Source organism: Diabrotica virgifera, chromosome 10, assembly GCF_917563875.1.
Source record: "Diabrotica virgifera virgifera chromosome 10, PGI_DIABVI_V3a".
Classification (NCBI taxonomy): Eukaryota; Metazoa; Arthropoda; class Insecta; order Coleoptera; family Chrysomelidae; genus Diabrotica; species Diabrotica virgifera.
Window position 1 is genome coordinate 136,251,648 of NC_065452.1, and position 23,947 is coordinate 136,275,594.

The 23,947-nt window shown below is 36.2% G+C and overlaps 1 protein-coding gene across 1 annotated transcript in view; it reads right to left on the reverse strand.

The window, feature by feature from the left end:
- Positions 1–22,472, reverse strand: part of LOC114335085 (transcription factor Ken) — a 180,523-nt gene extending 158,051 nt beyond the window's left edge. The window contains exon 1 of the mRNA XM_050641462.1: positions 22,335–22,472. Within this exon, the coding sequence (XP_050497419.1) occupies positions 22,335–22,466 (132 nt within the window). The 5' untranslated portion in view covers positions 22,467–22,472. The remainder of the gene's footprint in view (positions 1–22,334) is intronic.
- Between the last annotated feature and the right edge of the window lie 1,475 nt (positions 22,473–23,947).

Here is a 23,947-nt window from a genome sequence, read left to right on the forward strand (position 1 = left end):
CGACAGTTTCGTCATCTCCTTCACACCTCCTGCATAGAGATGTGTCTACTAGCCCCAGTCTGTGGAGGTGTTTTCTTAGTTGACAATGGCCAGTTAAAAAACCAACTGTCAAGCGTAGGTTTTTCCTGGTCATTCTCAAGTACTTTTCTGATGCTGACTTCCCAAGTTTCCTTGGTGTTACCTTGGCAAGTCTCCATCCTGGCCCTTCTTCGTTTATCGTACGATATTCTTCGTATTTTTTAGCTCCTGATTTTTTAAGTGTAACAAAATCAGACTTCAGGCATTCTGTTGTTATTTCTCCAGAGTTGTATATGTTGTTGAGTATATTTGTGATTATTGCCATTGATTCAGCAAGTCCGTAATGTGAAGTTGTGCCCTCACAACTAGCAACCCACGAGTTGTGGTGGAGCCCTATGTTGCCTGATGTAAAATCTAGGAATATTTTAAATATCACAACTAATTTCATATAAACATGTAAAATTACTACAACTGTATAACATTTAAAGGGGTTTCACCCCTATATTTTTCACCCGAACAGCACTGATGATCATATTTTTAGTTCGAAAACGTTCTGTAATATAGGTCTTTCAGGAATTGTTTCCTTTTTAAGATATACCTTTTATAAAGGATTTTAACTACTTTTTTTTAATTCGAATCTTTATTTTCAAAAAAATAAAAACTTCTACTGGGACCGGAATCTGGTAACTCCTGTATATGTGATTTCTAATACATACTTGCAAAACAGACGAACTATGAATTAAAGAAGACTAGGGGAAATCTAAAATTGCATTTCACTACCTGTTTATTCATCTAGGTATATACATTCCAAAGAATCTTGGTTCCCTATACTTATACTCAGATAGGAGTAAACAGAGATATAGACAGACGAGACTTACGAATTATCATCAATCTGTATTGGAATCAAAACGCCAATATAAAGATAGAAGAACAAGAGTCCGAGAATATTGATATAAAGCGAGGGGTAAGACAAGGTTACGTTCTGTCGCCGCTACTATTTAACGTGTACAGTGAAGCCATATTTCAGGAAGCGATAGCGGAACTAAGTGATGGAATCTCTATAAACGGACGAATAGTAAATAACATACGATTCGCTGATGACACCGTTATAACGGCAGACACCCTGGAATCGCTACAAGAATTGTTAAATAGAATTAACGATTATTGCATTTTGCATTCGATATGGACTCAAACTAAACAAGAAAAAAAATAAATTCATGATTGTCTCAAAAACACAACATGGAAATGAAAGGTTAATACTAGAGCAAACCCAAATAGAAAAAGTAAAGACATACAAATATCTGGGAACCTGGGTTGCTGACAAAAATGACCAAAGCAAATAAATTAAAGTCCGAATTGAAACTGCAAGGCAAGAATTTATAAAAATGAAGACACTGCTTACAAACAAAGACCTTCAGCTGCCTTTCAGATTGAGGGCTCTAAGATGCTACATATTTTCTATATTACTATACGGAATGGAAGCTTGGACATTGAAGAGACAACACATAAGAAAAATAGAAGCGTTCGAAATGTGGTGTTACAGAAGAATATTGAAAATTCAGTGGGTTCAAAGGATTACCAATGTTAAAGTGCTACGACGTTTAAATAAGGAGTTAGAAATTATGAAAAGTATAAAAACTAGAAAACTGGAATATTTGGGTCACATTACCAGAGGAAAAAATATGAGTTGCTGAGAATTATTATGCAAGGAAGGATTCTAGGAAGAAGAAGCATAGGAAGAAGACGCATCTCCTGGCTGAGGAACCTTAGAGAATTGTTTAACTGTAGTTCATTACAACTGTTCAGAGCAGCAGCCAACAAAGTGACCATAGCCATTATGATATCCAACCTCCGATAGGAGATGGAACTTTAAGAAGAAGAAGGAGTAAACTAATATAAAATAAAAATAAAAGACATCTTATATTTTTTCAATTCGTTCAGAGAGAACATCGGAGAGGCTCCATGGTCTGCTCTATCCGATGATCCCTAAAGAGGGTGATTTAAGAGGATGATGGTCCTCTCTGAACGAATTGAAATATAAAGATGCATCTCATTTTCTTTACTTTTTCTTATTTTTAAACCAGGTACTGATCTAAAAACGTTGAAATTCGTATACAGAATTCTTTTGAAGTTGTAGTAGGTATATTATAGTCGTCACTGTCGTCAGTGTCGGCGTAGCTATTTAGCTGTTGTGGTTCGGTTCTGGGCTTCTGGGTGCGCGAATATTAATCATTAATCGGCGGCGAGGACTAGTATTCCGTCTCTCGCTCTCCGCTGTTTCATTTGCTTTCACTGACTTGCCAACCTAAAGCCAAGGAGACTGGTCGCGAACGCGAGTGGCAGCGGGGGCCCGAGAAGGGGCCACAACCGGACTTTCACAATACCCGCATACCAAGAGGGGGAACTGTTGTATAATACCGATGCAATAACAGACCTATACTATGCTGGGAATAGAAAGATCTAATGCATCTCTTGATTAAATCTGTATTACGGTCACTTCGCCAATTCATCGCAGCCTCTTTATTAGCGTTTGTTATTGTTAACGTTCTCGTTTTACTCTCCTTTGACCTTATCAATTACCGTATTAGCGTTTTTTTTACAAAATTTAACTTAATCTACCGTTTAACTAGGCCAATTATTCTTCAAATAAAACTCAACAGTAACTATCTCGTATGCACGAATCCACAGCATTTAAATAGGTACATTTAATGGAATTAAATGTAATAGGTACCCTACATTTACTGTTAGTATTGTATTTGTGGAGTAAATTAGAAAAGTCATTTTCTTTGATTTTTGCCGATTTTATGATGATTTTACGTGATCTAATCTACTTTAAAAAATATATCCGTCCACCTAGCTTTTGTAGATCTTAAGAAGGCCTATGACTCGATACCTAGAACCAAGCTATGGGGAAGCGATGGAAGACATCGAAATTCCACGAATATTAATAAAAGCAGTAAAAGCACTCTACAAGAATAACAAAGTAACTATCAAAGCGAATAATAGAATATGCAGTCCATTTAGGACGACAAAGGGACTGAAATTATTATCTGATCACTCTCCTATACTATTCACAGTTGGAACTCAGGTACTTATTAAATAAATATCCCCCTCACTTCATAACAGACGCACACACTGGCCAAAATTCAGATCTATCCTGGAGAAAAAGGTGTCTCTAGAAATTCCACTAAAAACCAAAGAGGGCCTGTTTCTTGCTGTGGAACAACTTACTACAAATATACAATCATCTGCCTGGCAAACAACACCAACAATACAAGATAAATGCAAAATAAATGACTGCCCACAAGTATTCAAAGAAAAAATTTTGCTAAAGAGAAGATTGAGAAAAAGATGGCAACAGACCAGAGATCGTGTTGATAAGCGTAGATTCAATAGTGCATCAAGGGAATTAAAAAAGCTGTTCGAAGACCTCAAAAACCAATCCCTTCATTACTACTTGGAAAATTTAGATTCCACTAAAGATAGCGATTATTCGCTATGGAAAGCCACGAGAAAACTGAAAAAAACCCAGAAACCGTCACCTCCAATCAGAAAATCGGACAGAGAATGGGCTCGTAGTGCACAAGAGAAAGCAAGTTGTTTTGCAGAGTATTTCTCCGAAGTATTTACTCCCAATCAAATGAATTCACCTGTGGAAGTAGACGTATTCTCATTTCTTCAAAATCCATATCAAATGAGTTTACCTATTCCGAAATTTAAATCGTCCGAAGTCATCTTAGCTATTAATAATTTAATCGATAGAAAATCTCCAGGGTACGACTTGATCAGTGGAAAAATGTTGAAAGAATTACCTCTCAAATGCATTAAACTTATAACGTTTATATTCAATGCCATATTAAACGTAGGTTACTTTCCTGATCAATGGAAAGTATCTCAGATAATAACCATTCTAAAACAGGGGAAACCTCAAGAAGAAACTACATCTTACAGGCCAATCAGTGTTTTGCCAATCACGTCTAAAGTTTTCGAAAAACTATTAGTAAAAAAACTCGAACCTGGATCAAAAATCTAATTCCAGACCACCAGTTTTGATTTCGGCCCCATCACTCAACAATCCAACAAGTTCACAGAGTGGTAAAACATATAAATGCTGATTTTGAGGCCAAAAGGTACTGTTCAGCGGCATTTCTTGACGTTAGGCAGGCATTTGACAAGGTATGGCATGAAGGCCTCATATACAAGCTAAAAAGGACATTACCGCACAGCTTTTACATTCTTCTTGAGTCATATTTGTCAGGTAGGTGTTATTTTATTAAATATCAAGATGCAACTTCAAAACTCTATTCTATCAAAGCTGGCGTACCACAGGGTAGCGTGCTGGGACCTACCTTGTATCTCTTGTTTACCGCAGATATACCTACAACTCTTCAGGAACAACTAGAGGAGAGACCACATACAGAAGAAATGATGCTAGGAACATTTGCCGACGATACTGCAATCCTAGCCTCACACACTGACCATATTTATGCCTCGCATCTCCTTCAAGCGTATCTAGACAGAATACAAGATTGGTTTTTGGATTGGAAAATTAAAGTCAATGAAGGAAAATCTATTCATGTTACATTTACAACACGAAGAGGAACTTGTCCTTCTGTAACTTTAAACAATCACCAATTACCATCAGCCAACGAGGTAAAATATCTTGGTATTCATTTGGACAGAAGTCTCACATGGAGGAAACATATCTGGACCAAGAGAAAGCAACTAGGTCTCAAATTCAGAAATATGTATTGGTTAACGGGCCGTTCATCAAGACTATCTCTGGATAATAAATTGATGCTCTATAAGGCAATCCTTATGCCAATCTGGACATATGGGTTGGAACTATGGGGAACAGCCAATCACTCCAACATCGAAATAATCCAACGCTTCCAATCAAAAATCCTCCACATCCACTGCTGCTGCACATCCTATACCTTGTTCAAAATATTCCTGGAAAAAACCCTGAAACCATAGAAAAGAAAGTGCTAAGGAATAGCTATACCAGTAAGAAATGAATATCTATATACCTAAGTTTTGCTGACGACCAAATAGTGAATCCGGTACTGTGGGATAAGTATAAACTCAAAAAGAAGAATATAATAACACCATGTCAAGAAGTATCCTTACTTATGGCTGTGAAAATTGGATAATAAATAAAAAATCCAAAAACAAAATAAGAGCAGCAGAGATGGAATTCCTAAGAAGAAGCTGTAGAGTAACAAGAAGAGGTAGAATAAAAATAAAATAGAGATTAAGAAAAGCATGGAAATGAACTCAGATATTCTAATAGACTACATAGAAGAGAAGAGATTAACATGGGGCGAACATATCAGAAGAGCAGACCAAAAACGTTGCATAAACATAATTGCGCTCCACTCATAGAAAGAATATTATTTTTGATCTTTCAGGTCTTTTTTTGTATATAAATTTGCTGAAGTTGAAAACGCGCCCTCTGTTGATGTATATCTGATGCTTTTTAGTGCAGTGAGTAATTTTTTAAAAGTCCGGTCAACTGATTTGCACCAATATAATAACGTATTAAATTTCCTAATGTACTAATTCTTCATAAACAGAATTTTAATTCAAAATAAATATTTATGTTACATCAGATCGGTGGCATAAACAAGAGTATGTTTATGCTGACTGATATGACATATTTATGATACATTCTGATTTAACGCCAAAATTGGAAGGCTTAAAATATAATTGAAAAAGAAATATTTTAAGTGGAATAATTTAAAATGATTATTAAGCAGACAGAGATAATTATTGTATCAGAATCATTTATTCAGCGTGAGTTAATATCTCCACAAAATAAGATGTTTAAAAAAATCGGGAATCGGAATTTCCATTTTTTACTGATTTCCCGGGAAATTTGTCTCTGGAGTTGAGCTCTAAATCTGCAGGAAGGGGACTGGCAAAACATAAAGAACTGGAAAGAACGGTTGAGTGACGGAATACAGTGAACACTGGAAATCCTTAGTAGGTAGGTGTAGGTATATAGGTATGTATACGTAATTCAATCTGTATTGGAATCAAAAGGCCAATATAAAGATAGAAGAACAAGAATCCGAGAATATTGATATAAAGAGAGGAGTAAGACAGGGTTATGTTCTGTCGCCGCTACTGTTTAACATGTACAGTGAAGCTATATTTCAGGAAGCGATAGCAGAGCTAAGTGATGGATAGTGATGAGCGAGACTGGTCTTGGTCTTGCGGTCTTGGTCTTGGTCTTGCAGCAAGACCAAGACCAAGACCGCCTTTTGGTTGCAAGACCAAGACCAAGACCAAGCTTGCAAGAACAAGACCAAGACCAAGGCCGAACCTTGCAAGACCACGCAAGACCAACCTGCAAGACTCTTGCACTTTTTTGAGAAAAATTGGTTTTTATTATTTAGCTTTATTTTTTTAGTTCAATAATATATACTGACATTGTAAGAAACCTTAAACAATATCGAATTTTTAAAATACATAATATTTTGGTTATATTTTTAAGTCGTTTTGATTAAGTCAAACGGTTTGCATTTTCTCAACTTCAAAGTGTCCAGAAGGCAAGTTTTCAAATGGCGACAGATCAAGGACAATTGAAATTACCTACTTGTAAGACAAAAAAATGTGATTATAGATAGGGTAATCCATTAAAAAAATGCAATTAAAAACGGTTTTTATGTATCAGTAGTTTTCGCTTTCTTGTCTAATAAAAATACTGACACTTATTTCAATTCTTTTCGCATAATCGAGGAAAAATGTAGGTCGTTAAATTTAAAATTAATACAAAAAATATCATAATAGATTTTGAAAAGGGATTCACAATGCTGTGAAAGCATTGTGGCCTGAATAAAAAATAACTGGTTGTCGATTGTAATGTGTCAAGCTTGGCATCGCAAAATCCAAAGCTTAGGTTCAGTTTCTGAATATAATGACAAAAATTCCGATACTGGGAAATTTTTAAAATTATATTTTTGATTAATTTTTTACAATCAACGAAAGTTGGAAGTTGAATTATTTGTGAAAATCCCGGATGACAAACGCGTAAAGAATTTTACTGATTTCATAGTTGAAAACTATTTGGAAGAATCTAGGTTTTCCCCAGAAAGGGCCAGTACTACAAATAGTATGTGCCGCACTTGAAATGCATGCGCATCATTTCAGTGTGTTTTAAATTCTAGTTTTTACTACCCACATCCGAATATTTTCAACTTTTTTAAATGTCATAATGGGTATTCAATCCCAAAATATGTGGAAATAAAAAGTGCGAATAACTCGTGTTACGAGAGCAATGTAGTTTAAATAAAATTAAAGAACTGCAAGATAACAAATTACAGAATTAAGCGTTTATAACTCCCCATTAGGTTTAGTTATTATGTTATAGTATTAGGTCTATAAATAGGTATGGTAAATATGTAAGTATTTACTAAAAAGTAACTATGTTTTAGTTAGTTTATAAAAAAAGTTAATTATATTAAATAATGATTAAATAGAGTAAAAAATATTTGATTTTTGTGTTCTCTTAAAAAAATTTAATTTATGTTCTTAAATTTGACCTTCGTAGGATAAATACTACAGTGTTCGAGTGAAAGGAGCAGATCATTATCTGTTAACAACTATAAACCGTTTATCCCTTTTCGTAAAATCCGTGAATTGAAGGTCCCCGACCATTTGTGGCACCTTTAAGAAGCTCTTTTTCTTTAACATTTTATTAAAATACAGGGGCAATAAACAGTCATCCAGACTCAAGACGTGGTCTGAAGGCAGGCGGCAGGTATCGACAGCATGCAAAACACAACGTGACACAACCGAAGGCCGGCAATTGCAACAAGGGTTGTAAATGCAGGTTTTTCCTACTGATAAACATTACCATTATAAAAATATACTATAATCTCTTTATATAGAGAGAAATAATTAGGTCATTAGGTGAATGTATAATGTTAAAATTGGTATCCGTTTGAAACTACATTCTACATTCTGTTGAAATTTTAAAGCAAAAAATATAGTTTCATTCTTCACATCTTTATTTATTTCAATGTACATTTTATTCGAAATTGTTTGGTTCAAATTATTAGTACCAAAAAAGCAAGACCAGCAAGACTCTTGCAGCAAGACCAAGACCAAGAACAAGACCGGCTAGTGCAAGACCAAGACCAAGACCAAGACTGCCTTTTAGCTGCAAGACCAAAACCAAGACCAAGCTTGCAAGAACAAGACCAAGACCAAGACTAGCCTGGTTTTGGTCTTGTTCTTGTTTTGCTCATCACTAGTGATGGAATCTCTATAAACGGAAGAATAGTAAATAACATAAGATTCGCTGATGACACCGTTATAATGGCAGACACCCTGGAATCGCTACAAGAATTGCTAAATAGAATTAACGATTATTGCATTCGATACGGACTAAAAATAAACAAGAAAAAAACTAAATTTATGATTGTCTCAAACACAGAACATGGAAATGAAAGGTTAATGATAGAGCAAACCCAAATAGAAAAAGTTAAGACATGCAAATATCTGGGAACCTGGGTTGATGACTAAAATGACCAAAGCAAAGAAATTCAAGTCCGAATTGAAACTGCAAGGCAAGCATTTATAAAAATGAAGACACTGCTTACAAACAAGGACCTTCAGTTGCCTCTCAGATTGAGGGCTCTAAGATGCTACATATTTTCTATATTGCTATACGGAATGGAAGCTTGGACATTGAAGAGGCAACACATAAGAATAATAGAAGCGTTCGAAATGTGGTGTTACAGAAGAATATTGAAAATTCAATGGATTCAAAGGATTAATAATGTTGAACTGCTACGACGTTTAAATAAGGAGTTAGAAATTATGAAAAGTATAAAAACTAGAAAACTGGAATATTTGGGTCACATTACCAGAGGAAAAAATATGAGTTGCTGAGAATTATTATGCAAGGAAGGATTCTAGGAAGAAGAAGCATAGGAAGAAGACGCATCTCCTGGCTGAGGAACCTTAGAGAATGGTTTAACTGTAGTTCATTACAACTATTCAGAGCAGCAACCAACAAAGTGACCATAGCCATTATGATATCCAACCTCCGATAGGAGAGGGAAATTTAAGAAGAAGAACGTAATTCAATGATCAAAAACTGGGACTGAGCGAAAGAAATACTTCACTACTAATTTGTACTGAAACACAAAATTGTTTCTATTGGGATTGATGTAAATATATCTGAATATTTATGTTTTTTAACGGGGCAGACAGGGTATTGTACAAATGTTGATATAATAGGTATGTAGTTTTGTATTAATTTAATAAACTGTTATCAATACTTCTCTTATTCCGTATAGAAAATCGTTGTTATATTCGCGCGAGAGATTAAAAATTCTCTCTGAATGAAATGAATAGCATCAAGCTTTGTTCATTACTCGTAATACTCCAGTCCCATTGTTAGAATTACGTTATTAGCCGAGGGAAAGTGGCTGTAGTGTAACACTTTCACTATCGCGTAACTTCTGTCTGGACCCCCAGATACTCGGTTGACCTCTAAATCAAACGCACCGTTTGTTACAATTTTCATCAATTATTGAACTGATTAACAGCAAGATTGACGGTTATACAATAAAACTGTTTAAACTGGAACAAAAGGAGTCACATTAAAATATCAGAAGAGAAAGACTGATTTTAACATAATTCGTGAATATTGGTCATAAGAATGAAACTATATTTTTCTTCATGATAACTTTAGACGGGTTTATTATTGAATTTATTAAGTACCTTATAGTTGAAAGAAATACTTGCATTGTTCCTGATAATCTGAAAACGCAAACGATTCCACAAGGCTGGGTAAATGTTGTTTATACACATTATAAAAGAGTTTGAGAAGATCAGAATGGATTCCTTGATGGCAACCCTTGTGTTGATAATGTATGTATTTGTACTTCAACAAATTATAGAGAAAAAAAAACAGACAGAAATTTACCGACTCAGTGTTCGTTGACTTAGAGAAGGCTTATGATACAGAACCATTAAAAAGATTGTTTGAATTATTGACGAAGGCAAGCCTAAGTAATACAGACATCAACGCTAAAGCGAGCATGTACTATATTATATGCAAAGAGTGTGAACAAGTACAAAGCAAATCTTTTTGGGTCGAAATGTGGTACAGACACTAAACTCAATACTTTGGTCTCCTAAAATTAGTTTACGAACAAAAATGACAATCTTCAAGACGGTTGTAAAACCAATTTTGACGTATGGATCTGAATGTTGGTAAATGGCGAGGAAAGAGAAGAAAAAACTGAAAGTAGTAGATATGGACTATCTAAGAAGATATACAGATGCCGGATATACAGACTTGATCCCATCCAAAATGAAGAAATAATAAGAAGAACAGGAATGATTTACAATGCCGTAGATACAACAGAATCCAAACAATTTTGTGGTATGGATGGGCATGTAATGTGAATGAAAGACGAATGATAGCTAAAACAGACCTTAAACTATGTTCCAAGAAGGAGAGGAAGACCAGCATTAGACTGGAGAGAAGGAATTAGAGGAATAATGAGAGAGAGAGAGAGAGAGAGTCATAAATGAGGAGGAATGAGGATAACACACTTCAGCTTGTCGATGCAATAAAGCACCGAACCTCCGAAAAAAAGGACAAGACGGATCTTAATAATTCTTTTTGCGTTCGATTCGTGAATGCGCCAGGAAACTTTGTGAACCGGAGCCATGATATAATAATGAAAAACTGCATACAAAAAATGCATTCTTAAAGTGCATCTCAAACAGACAATAAAAAATATTCAGAACTCGTCAATTATCGGCGGAAATGAGTTCAATTTTGTTACTCGGGGGTTTTTGGGGCCGCTGAAAACGAATATAACGTCAAAAGTGATCTCCGGAGTACCTGGTGCCCAGGGTACCTACTGTGTACCAAGGGCGGGTTCAGGACCGATTTTCGGGAGGGGCCATGACCATTTTTTGGGGAGGAGTACCAGGGGGTCTGGTGGTAATTTGGTGGTGGTTTAAAAATTATTGATACAATGGCGAGTTTGACACTTTTCACACACTTTCAGTATAAAGACATTCAAAACGTAACACTAATAAAGTATTATAAAAGTCAGTACCGATTCCTACACATTTCTTCGGATCCAAGTGCAGTTCTTTCAATAAGTTTAATACTATTTTTTCCAATGCTTCTCCTGCCAGGCCTTCTTTTTCCCCTCTTTCTTGATTTTCACTAATTATTTTCATGTTCTCATAAGCGTCAATAAACTTGAAAAATACTTCACGAATGTTGTTATTGTGTATGTATCTCAAATTTAGAGAAAGCTGTTCCATGTGGGATACGTCAGTAGTTTGTTCAAATATGACAGAGTAATAATTTGCACTTTGAACCTGATTCATTATTTGTTCAATTATTTTTTCACAACATGTTATAAATTTATTTTGAATGGTGCTGTATGTTGCTCAGGAAGATGCTGTGGATAGGTGTTGTTTAAGAGTTTTATCTCCTGATGCGATTTTAAACCTTAACAATTCCCCTCATTGCTAGGTCCAGCATCTTCGTCTAGAAGCAGAAGGCCATTATCACGATGACCTCTTAGAGGAATATTTTGTCGACCTAAGAACCCTATAGGCTCTATTGTTGGTCGTAGTCTTTCTCAATTTTCTTGTCCTTTTTAGACCTCTAAGAGTCTATCTGGTTAATGACTTTTGCGGGTTGCGATAACTTTGTAGAAAATCCAGCCCAACCTGAAGGAACTCCTTGTGGTATGATGTTTTTTCATGGGTTTTTTATGCCTCCGTCTTTGCCCATAAGTTTGGCAAAAGATGATAAAGGTTTAGTGACAAGGCTTTGGGCTGTCATCCCTTTATTGTGACCATATTTTTCATTAGAAAAATAAAACACAATACTGCAAAACAATGCCTTTTGAATGTGCGAAAGTACCAACCAACTGTTTTTGTTCTTAGTGCTGGTGACCCAAGTAACGCTTCTTTTCTTTTTTATTCTGTATGTGTACAAAATGTGAAAATTGATACGATTTTAATGGCTGCCAAGATCGTTCTAACAATCGGCACTCTGTAATATTATCAACATTTTGATTTATAAAACATCCTATATCATTCTTGAAGCTTCCGTCACTGCTTTTGTTGAATTCTAGTCCAGAAGACATAATTATCCTTTGTTTTATACATATGTGTTTAAAACTAAAAACATTTTAACTGCAAATATTTAAATTTATATTTTTTTAAATTCTCGGATCCGCCCTTGCTGTGTACCTCGTCTTGTGGAGTTTTCAGCAAATTAGTACCTGGTGCCCAGGGTACCTACAGTTTACTGCGTCTTGTGGAGTTTTCGGCAAAAAATGTATTAAAAAATTAGTTAAAAATAATTACTCGGGGTTTTGGGGTCGCTAACGACGAATATGACATCGGAAGTGCTCTACGGAGTACTTGGTACCCAGGGTACCTACTGTTTACCTCGTTTCCTGGAGTTTTTAGCAAATTTATTAAAAAATTAGTCAAAATTCATTACTCGGGGGGTTTTTGGGGTCTTGACGACGAATATGACATCGGAAGTGATCTCCGGTATACCTGGTGCCCAGGGTACCTACTTCTTATGGAGTTTTCGGCAAATTCATTAAAAAAATAGCCAAAATAATTACTCGGGGGTTTTTGGGCCACTGACGATGAATATGACATCGGAAGTGCTCTACGGAGTACCTACTGTTTACCTCGTTTCCTGGAGTTTTTGGCAAATTCATTAAAAAATTAGTCAAAATTCATTATTTCGGGGGTTTTTGGGGTCTTGACGACGAATATGACATCGGAAGTGATCTCCGGTGTACCTGGTGCCCAGGGTACCTATTGTTTATCTCGTGACTAATGATTTTTGACTAATTTTTTAATGAATTTGCCGAAAACTCCAGAAAACGAAGTAAACAGTAGGTACCCTGGGTAACAGGTACTCCGTAGATCACTTCCGATGCCATATTCGTCGTCAGCGACCCAAAAACCCCCCGAGTAATGATTTTTGGCTAATTTTTTAGTGAATTTGCCGAAAACTCCATACGAAGTAGGTATCCTGGGCACCAGGTATTCCGGAGATCGCTTCCGATGTCATATTCGTCGTTAGCGACCCCAAAAACCCCCCGAGTAATTATTTTTGACTAATTTTTTAATAAATTTTTTGCCGAAAACTCCACAAGAGGTAAACAGTAGGTACCCTGGGCACCAGGTACTCCTAAAAATCACTTCCGATGTCATATTCGTCGTTAGCGGCCCCAAAAACGAGTAATGATTTTTGACTAATTTTTAATGAATTTGCCGAAAACTTCACAAGACGAGGTAAACAGTAGATACCCTGGGCACCAGGTACTCCGGGGATAACTTTTGACGTCATATTGGTTTTAGTTTTCAACGACCCCAAAAAACCCCCGAGTAACAAAATTGAATTCTGAATCGAGTTCTGAATTTTTTTATTGTCTGTTTGAGATGCACTTTAAGAATGCATTTTTTGTATGCAGTTTTTCAATATTATATCATGGCTCCGGTTCACAAAGTTTCCTGGTGCATTCACGAGTCGAATGCAAAAAGAATTATTAAGATCCGTCTTGTCCTTTTTTTTTCGGAGGTAAGGCTAATTTTACTGCTTTATTGCTTCGTCTATCTCTATTTTTTCGGTTCTTAAAATTTGTTGTTTGCTGTTTATTTTGTCTTTGAATGTATCCTTGTATTTCGTACTTCTACAAAGAGCGTTTCAGGGCCGTGCGGTGCTATGATGCGGTGAGGCAGCCGCATCAGGCGGCATCACAAGGGGGCGGCATAATCAATAAAATCAAAATACAAATTGAGCCATTCAATAATTAAAAAATTATATAGGACCAAGAATCAGCCGAAAATATTTAACTGGTGAAGGTTAAACAGAACTTATTTTGTCAAATTTGGAAAAATTAGTTCTTGATTTAAAACGGCTCAGAGGACAAGGCTATGATAACGGGGTTAATATGAAAGGAATAAGAAAGGGTGTGCAAAACAGAATATTTGAAAACTATCCGAGGGCGTTTAACGTGCCCTGCGCATGCCACCTTAGTCATAAATGACGCAGCGTCTTCTTCTACAGAAACAACAACCTTGTTTTTTGTATTATACAAGAACTGTACACTTTTTTTCTGGTTTTACAAAGCGTTGGGAAGTTCTGAAAAAAACATGTTTCACAACTAACACTAAAACCGTGGAGTATTACTAGATGGTTAAGTCGAATAGATGCATTGAAACCTCTAAGATTTTAATTTTGTGCAATATATAATGCCTTATTCGAAATAATAGAAGACGTCAACAATGATTCAGAAAGTAAAGTTAAAGCACGAGGATTAGTAAAAAATATTAACAATTATAAATTTATATGCGGTGTAGTTCATGGCATGATATTTTATTTCATATAAATTCAGTCTCGAAGATGTTGCAACATGTAACTATAAATTTTTCAGATTGTGTAAAAATGTTGTCAAAAACTATGGAAAATATGAAAATTTACTGACAATTTGGCTATGACCAAATGAAAATTACTAATAATAAAATTGCCGAAAATCTTGTAAATAAGTTCCGAATTTCCTGCTGAAAATGAATATTGAGGCAAGAGAAAAATTCGTCAATTTGATCTGTGGATCAGCTCTCAACAGAGAAAGATAAATTTAAAATAAATCGAAATTTTAGACATTGTCTTTAATTCTTTGATTGATCGATTTTCGCTTTTAGAAAGTCATAATAAAAATTTTAAATTTTTATATATTTTTAAATTGAGGGAAATATAAGAAAAGGGAAAAGGAAAGATGATAAAATACTAGAAAAATACTAGAAAAATATTCATTCAATACTTTACATAGAAAAAGAATCGGATATAGAGGCAAATGATTTTCTAGAAGAATTATTGCATGATTTATCCCAAATGATACCATACTCCATAAAAGCTTTAGAGGCTTTGAACTATTTGTGCCAAAATAACCTAATTTCTTTATACATAAATATAGTTGTGTCATTAAGGGCCGGTATTATCTGTCCCGATTAAATCCCGGTTAGAGGAATTTTGTCATGCGATGTGCAGAAAGTTCCGGCCCTAAGAATTTTATTAACACTCTCTGTCTCGGTAGCTTGAGGAAAGAAGTTTTTCAAAATTAAAAATGATTAAAAACTATTTACGAAGCTCCATAAGACAAACAAAACTAAAAAATTAGCACTTATTTCAATAGAGTCCTCACTAGCTGCTACTTTAGACTACACCAATCCGATTGACGAGTTTGCCAAAATTAAAATCAGATGGATAAAATTGTAATTTTCATAAATGTTAATACATATTTAATTTAATTTAAAGTATGTTTTGCTTTTAAAATAAAAGTTTTCGTTCATTTTGTGTAATTTCATCTAGGGGCGGCATTTCGAAGACTTGCATCATATTGAAAAGATGTACCGCAGGCTCTGAGCGTTATCCTAATTCAAATGCAGTGTTTGTTTGAAGATTTTTTTATTGCATATTTTAAACTAATAAGAAAAACACAAAACAGGGAAGAAAATTGGAGAAATCATCGCCATACTCCGTTAGAGAGGTCCCTTAAGAAGAGGACATAAATAATCAACAAATATATTAAATTTATAGAACCATCTTCAAGGAGCACAAAAACCTGTCTTTTGCTCAATAAAATCACACTCTCCCTTTATGCACAACAAAAATTTTATCAATGAACTAATCTTGTGACCGATAGTGAAAAACCGGTAAACCTTCACATAGTCTGCAAGCCGAAAATCGATATTTAGAGTATCAATGAGACAAAGTGACAAACAGGTATCTTAAAGGGGATCTTCAAATTTAACAGACAGTAGCCAAAACATAACTCACTCAAATTACAAGCAGACAAGCAGATAGAGATTGGAAAAATGGTTGAACTAAATTTTTAGGTAAATAATTTCTTCTTCTTCTTCTTCTTCTTCTTCTTTTTCTTCTTCTTCTAGTTCCATGACTGTTATCGATTGTTGGATATTATGTTGGCTACCGTATTCGCTACCGTGACTTTATTGACAGCAGCTACCGTATATTCATGAGCAAATTACATCCAACATACAAATAAATGGTATCACCCTTCAGAGTTCCCAAAGCCTCATATACCTGGGCAGAGAACTAAATAGTCAGCTAGACCACTCAAAAGAAATTAGAAGACGCATTGAAATAGCAAGATCTGGTTTCATGAACATGCGTAAAATGCTCTGTAACCCCAAGCTATCAGTCACAATAAGATTCAGAACACTAAAGTGTTATGTGTGGTCTCTATTACATTACTATATGGCTGTGAGACCTGGACATTAAAACAGTATGACGTCAACAAACTGAATTCACTCGAAATGTGGATGTACGCTAAGAATAAGCTGGACCAGCAGAACTATGAATGAAGAAGTACTGGAAAAAATGAACACACGTCCTCATTTGGTCAATACAATCAAAATTAGAAAGACGTCATATCCAGGACACATAATGCGCCATAGGGAATCTGAGCAGCTCCAGGTAATATTAGAAGGCAAAATCGAAGGTAAAAGGGGTATAGGAAGAAAGAAAAATCCTGGCTCCGAAACATCAGAGATTGGACCCACACAACAGGGAATGACTTAATTCATCAAGCCCAAAACAGAGAGAAATTTGTCATATTGATCGCCAACCTCAATAGAAAATGCACTTAGGAGGAGGAGGACCGTATAGCTGCGTTACTGTGTTAGCTGATGTGATAGCTGGCATAAATACAGACCAAATGTAGAGTTTGACAATTTTTCCCCTTAATTTACAAAGTACCCCGCACAAACCTTATAGAAATTATGTCCCAGTGGATTTCGTTCATACTTTGGGAAAATACTCTTTGAAGCATCCTGATAAAAAGTTCTCATGGGCACAACTCAATCGTATGAAGGATTTTTAAGATAGAGGCGCAAACTCGGAAAATTATAAGATTTACTGGGTATTCCAATTCTCTGAATTAATGGTTATCTGGCAACATGTAGAAGTTTGGATCAAGGAAAAATACTAGTAGTCTAGGATTTTTTCCTGGCTATCCAATGGTGACCTTTACTTTGACCTTGACCTTCAACGGACGTTATCTTCTAGAGTTTCGAGGGTTTTCGGCATTAAATTGATATAAACAGATTGCTCATGGGTTTTTGGGATCGCTAAACACGAATTTGCCATCAGAATTGACCTCCGGAGGACGTGGTGGCCAGGGCCACTGCAAGGGATGTCATCTTCTAGAGTTTTTATGGTTTTCTGCATTTAATTGATGCAAATGAATTACTGGAGGGTTTTTTGAGGTCGCTAAACACGAATATGCCACCAGAACCAACTCCTGGAGCACCCGGTTTCCAAGGTCAATGAAAGGGGCTCCTGGAGTTTCGAGGGTCTTTGGTACTACATTAATGCAAACGGATTAGTTATATATTTTTGGGGTTGCTGAACACGAATACGTGATCAGCACAGACACAGGACCACCTGATGCCTAAGACAGGCTATCTTCTGGAGTTTCGGAGAAATCAAATGGAGGAATCAAATGGATTACTCTTAGGTTTTTAACTCAAGAAGATGACCTGTTTTAGGCACCAGGTGCTCCTGTGTCTGTGCTGATCACGCATCAGCAACCCCAAAAACCTATAACTAATTCGTTTGCATTAATGTAGTACCAAAAACTCTCGAAACTCCAGAAGAGCTTTTCATTGACCTTGGAAACCAGGTGCTCAGGGAGTTGGTTTTGGTGGCATATTCATGTTTAGCGACCTCAGAAAACCCTCCAGTAATTCATTTGAATCAATCAAATGCCGAAAACCATCGAAACTCTAGAAGATGACGTCCCTTGCAGTAGCCCAGGCCACCACGTCCTCCGGAGGTCAATTCTGATGGCATATTCGTGTACCAAAACCCATAGCGATCCCAAAAACCCATGAGTAATCTGTTTATATCAATTTAATGCCAAAAACCCTCGAAACTCTAGAAGATGACGTCCGTTGAAGGTCAAAGTCAAAGTAAAGGTCGCCATTGGATAGCCAGGAAAAAATCTTAGACTACTAGTACTTTTCCTTGATCCAAACTTCTACATGTTGCCAGATAACCAGTAACTCAGGGAATTGGAATATCCAGTAAATCTTATAATTTTCCGAGTTTGTGCCTCTATATCTTGAAAATCCTTCATACGATTGAGTTGTGCCCATGGGAACTTTTTATCAGGATGCTTCAAAGTGTATTTTCCCAAAGTATGAACGAAATCCACTGGGACCTAATTTCCATAAGGTTTGTGCGGGATACTTTACGTTGTTTTTCCCAGGTAATAATAATTAATTTTTATGAACATAAACCTAGTGAACTAGTAAACAACGTCTGATCGACTCTTTTCTATGCAGTTGAAAGGTGGACCTTTATAACGGCAACCGTAAATAAATTGGAGTTTGAAGTGTGGACATAGCTCAAACGAAGAAGGGCTGCTTAGAATAGGCAAAGAACAAGAACTTTTCAACACAGTGAAAGTTAGAAGAACATCATACCTACGCCACATACTGAGAAACAATAAATACCAATATGCTCAAAGAAGAAGGCAGGGACGCGCCGTCCATATGGGCAAGATCGTGCGGCGCACGACGGCGCCAAGGTGTTAAAGGCGCCCTTTGACTCGACAATGTTAAATAAATATCCAATTCAAAACTAAATATTTTTTGAAGCAAAAAAAAAACATTGCAAAAAATAACTTAGTTCACGCATTCCCAAACATTACTATTGCGTTACGTGTATTATTAACTATACCGATTTCTGTACCTTCAGCCGAGAGATAATTTTCTAAACTAAAACTAATTAAGAATTAAGTACATACTAAGATCTACAATGGGTCAGGTGCGGCTAGAAAATCTTGCTGTTATTTCTACAGAATCTGAGTTTTTAAGGGACCTGAATATTGAAAATCTAATTAATGAATTTGTCAAAGGCAAAGCAAGAAAAGTTCAATTTCTATAAGAAATAACCGTTAGTTTTCATCATAAGTGTAATTGTTTAAAAAAAAATCGCAATATAAATATGTTTTATTTTTTTATCTTCAGTTTTTTTAATTTTAAGTAATGTTTTATAACTTTAACATAGTTTTTATTCTGTTCTGTTTTATTGTGCAATATAGTGTTTTATATATTATTTTTAATAAATACCTACTAGACTACTAGAAACAACAGAGACGAAAATACTTCGACGAATGGGAAGAGAAGTGAAAACATAAGAAGAACATGCATTGTAGAACATATAAATGGATGGGTCACAAAACGGAAACAGGAGTTGAACGAACACATTAGTAGAATGGCAGAGAATAGGATAATAAGAATAATAGCACGTGATAAGTCACCAAATGGACGAAGAAGTATTGGCAGACCAAGAAAAAGATGGTGCGATAATCTAAACAATTTAGGAGGCTAATATTGAAGAAGGAATAGGCTTTAAAGCCTACATACAAGAAGGAAGAAGAAGAATATATTATTTTTTATAAGTGTACTGTGTACCTATTAATTGTTTCCTTAAAAAAATCTAGGTAGATGTATGGTAGAGGAGCCCAAGCGGGGATTTTTGATTACTCGAGCGCGTTAGATTATTACATGGGGAGAAACCTTGTACCCAGAAAATGTACCTCTATCATATATTGGCTCTTAATGCAGGGGAGTTCGTTAAGGGGGGGCCGAAAAAAATCTATCCTTAGAAAAACTCAAAATCGTCAGATTAGATAAGGTAAGTTAAGTACTTGCAAAAAGTATATATTTCAAAAATCTGACGATTTGAGCGGAGCGTAAGGAAATGGGTGAGTCCCAAAGTTTCACAAGAAAAAAGCGAATATTTCGCGAAATAAATGACGGATCGAAAAACTAAAAAATACGTACTCAATATTTTTCAAAAATCTATTGAATGATACCAAACACGACTTCCCACGGAGAGGGGTGGGGGTAAATTTAATATTTTAAATACTCAGATCGAAAAACTGAAAAATACACTTATACAATATTTTTGAAAAATCTATCGAATGGCACCAAACACGACCCCCCACGGAGGTGGGGTGGGGGGTTACTTTAAAATCTTACGTGGGGGGTTACGTAAAAATAAGCAACTTTTATTCGAGATATTTTTTCGAATTATGGATAGATGGCGCTATAATCTAAAAAAACGATTGTTGGAAATGGAAAATTAAATTAAAAATGGAAAGTCCCCACTAAAATGGAAAACTTTACTTAATTTTTTTTGGTTTTAGGACCTACTCTTCACAACCCAATAGGTCCCCAAAAGCGCTCGAGTGACTGCACATTTAGCATACTTTGCTCCCCTACCATAGAAAAAATTTTAGTTTTCCACCTTGAAATGTGAAGGAGTGATTGATTATCATATTTCTACTACCCTGGTAATTTTGAAACAGGCGCTTATCAATATTTTGCACGACGGCGCCGAAGTTACTTGGTGCGTCCCTGGAAGAAGAAGAGCTACAGAAATAAAAGGTACAATTATAAATCGACGTCGCAACTTGTGGCGTATGCTGACGACATAGCATTAATTAGCAGAAACCTAAACAGTTTAAAAGAAGAATTTACGAAGTTATGTAAGGAAACATCCAAAAGAGGCTTAGTAATAAATCAAAATAAAACAAAATACCTATTCAATAAAAGAATCCAGACAGGAAACAAAACCTACTGGAAATACAACAAATTTCTCAAAGATAAGAAGCACTCAGAATACGAAACTGAAAATTTACAGAGCAGCAATTAGACCAGTAATCACATATGGTGCTCAAGTAATGGGTCTGACTCAGAAAGATCAAAGATGAAGAAAGATTGAGGATCCTAGAGCATAGAGAAAAATAATTCGGAGAATAGCAGGCCCACTAAACTTTGATAATAATGAATTTAGAAAACTGATGAAGTACGAAGTAAGAGAAATAATATATCGTCGGATTTATCAAGGCACAGATACTCAGATGAAGGGAAGATCAGTAGAAAGGAGAAATCAAGAAGCCGTTATTAAGAAAATTACCAAATGGAGACCTGTATCACGCAGGTCACAAGGAATACCAAAAAGCATATGGGGAACCAGATAGTCGAGGACTTAACAAAATAGGAGTTAGATAATGAGTAACCACAACCAATTGTAAAACCAAAATGTTAATGCGGACTGATTCACCATGACAAATGAATCGGAAGAGCCCAAAGAGGGCGGCAATCACTCCGCTCGGGGTGTAGATGGCATGATGATAATGCTCAAATAATAGTGAAAGGACATATCGAGGGAAAGAGAGAACTAGGAAGCAAAGACTATTTTTTTTTTTTAGCCTTTTTTCTATTCGACATGTCGAATAAAGGCCTCTCCCATTTCTCGCCATTCATCTCTGTTGTGTGTGAGGCGTTTCCACATTGGTCCTGCGACTCTTCTGATGTCATCGCTCCAGCGCATTTGAGGTCTTCCTCTTGGTCTCTTCGCTTCGTACGGTCGCCAGTTTCCAACTTCCTTGCTCCATCTACCATTTTCGAGACGTTCGTTGTGTCCAGCCCATTTCCATTTTAATTTAGCCGCTTGTTCCACGGCATCCCTTACTTTTGTTTTGTTTCGGGTTGCTTCGTTTGTTTGCCGATCTATTAGTGAGATACCAAGCATCTGTCGTTCCATGGCTCTTTGAGTTTTTCTAATCTTGTCCATGTTCATTTTTGTGAATGTCCAGGTTTGAGCTCCGTAAGTGAGAACGGGAAGGATACAAGAATCGAACACTTTGGTTCGAAGGTATTGTGGTATCTTTTTGTCTTTTAGTATATATGAGAGTTTTCCGAATGCAGCCCATCCCATTCTTACTCGTCTGCTTATTTCGCAAAGACTATCGTGGGTAAGAAACATCCGACAATGGACAGGGCTAAATTTTGAACAGCTGAAGACAGACAAGAATTTGCAAATTGTAGTAGCCAACCCCCATTGAGGAGAGGGAAGAAACCTAGTGAAACAAAACTTTTACTCTAATTTTGAAATGCTATAGAAACAAACTATAAAACCAGCTACGGGTATTCAACGTTGCACAATTTATAAAAAAGTAGGTAATAAAGGTTACCTTTCTAAACATACAATAATACATTTACAATATCTTTGCAGTTGTGTGACCATACATTAAAGTTTTGATGCGAGTTGATACTGATGATCAGTTCCGAAAATAACAGTTAAAAAAGTAGTGATGTGAAGCTCATAAATAAGAAATGGCGTAATAGCCCAGCGCTGTATTAAGTAATTGATCGTTTTGTGTTGGTTCGAGTGTCCTCGAGACTGATTTTACCTGTTTGAAACTTTCAAGGTCTCTACTTTGTAGGGAAGTGAAAGTGGTCTTGCTTGAACTGACACGGCAACAGACAGCTTGCGATGCGGTTAGAGATGATCTTGATCGAGTCCCGCTACTGAGTCGGATCATTGGAATCGATCACTGAAACAAAAATATTGAAAATATTTATGTCCAAATAAGAAAAGATGGTAGAACTAGCACTACAAAATGTGGAACAAAAAATGAACCGAATCTCCTAATTTTTTTATGGCATCTCCATTTTTATTAACTGTGTGGTTTTAATTTTTCAGCTTTTTTGTTCATTTCATTACATGAATCTGCATCCTTGGTCTTTAGTTCTTATTCTAATTCTTTTCTTTCTTTTTCTTGTACCTCGCCCTTTAAGGACATTAACAACTTTTATAGAAGCTAGTTTTCGAAAGAAACAAAAGGCAGCAACAGTATTCACAGATCTAACAGCAGCATATGATACTGTTTGGAGATAGGGATTAATATATTATAATCTGGCCCGTACTATCCCCTGCAGAAAGATAATTAACCGTATTGACAACATGCTGACAAACAGAACCTTCCAGGTAATAATGGGAAAGGAGATAAGTCGACAGATGAAACTTAACAATGGTCTTCCACAGGTTTCTGTCTTTGCCCTTTTACTTTTCAGCCTCTATATTGCTGACATGCCTGAAACCGAATCTCGAAATTTTGGATATGCTGATGACTGGACCCTTGCAACAAGCCACCAATCTTTAGAAACTACAGAAATCACTCTTACGAATGAACTATCCATCCTCAGCGAATACCTTAAGAAATGGAGACTACAACCAAGTACCACAAAAACTGAAGTATCAGCTTTTCATCTCAACAACAGGCTGGCAAACAGAGAATTGCGAGTGTATTTTAATAACAAACTGTTGAAACACAATAAATACCTGAAATACTTTGGGGTTACTCTAGACAGAACGCTCACATTCAGAGAACACCTGACGAAAACAGCAGCAAAATTGAAAACACGCATCAACTTTAAGATTATCTACTCTTGGCCTGATATATCCGGTGGCAGAATACTGTGCACCAGTGTGCCTAAATAGCAGGCATACCCACCTGGTCAACACTCAACTTTGCTATGCGTATGAGAATAGGCACAATTAAGCCCACCCCCTACAATGTGGCTACCTACCCTTAGTAATATAGCACCACCCAACCTACGCCGCGAACATGCATTGGTTAAAGAATATAACAAAATAATGGACAGTCGCCAGCTTCTAGTCCACAACGACATCCCCGATATTCTTGGAAACCGTCTCCGATCCAGGTTACCCCCTCTCAAATCTGCTCAAGAGCTGCAGCAATCCAACTTTGACTTAAATACCCGATGGAGAGAAGATTGGGAAAGTAACGCAGATCCACATTACTATAGTCTACCGGAAATCATAGAAACACCTGGGGAATTTGAACGTCCCCGTAAGATTTGGGCAGCCCATCATCGAATTAGAATAAACTGTGGTAAATGCGTCGACTCCCTCTACAGATGGGGTAAACTTTCCTCGTCTACTTGTGACTGCGGCGCTACAAGACAGATGATCAGACACATAATTCAGGACTGCCCACGC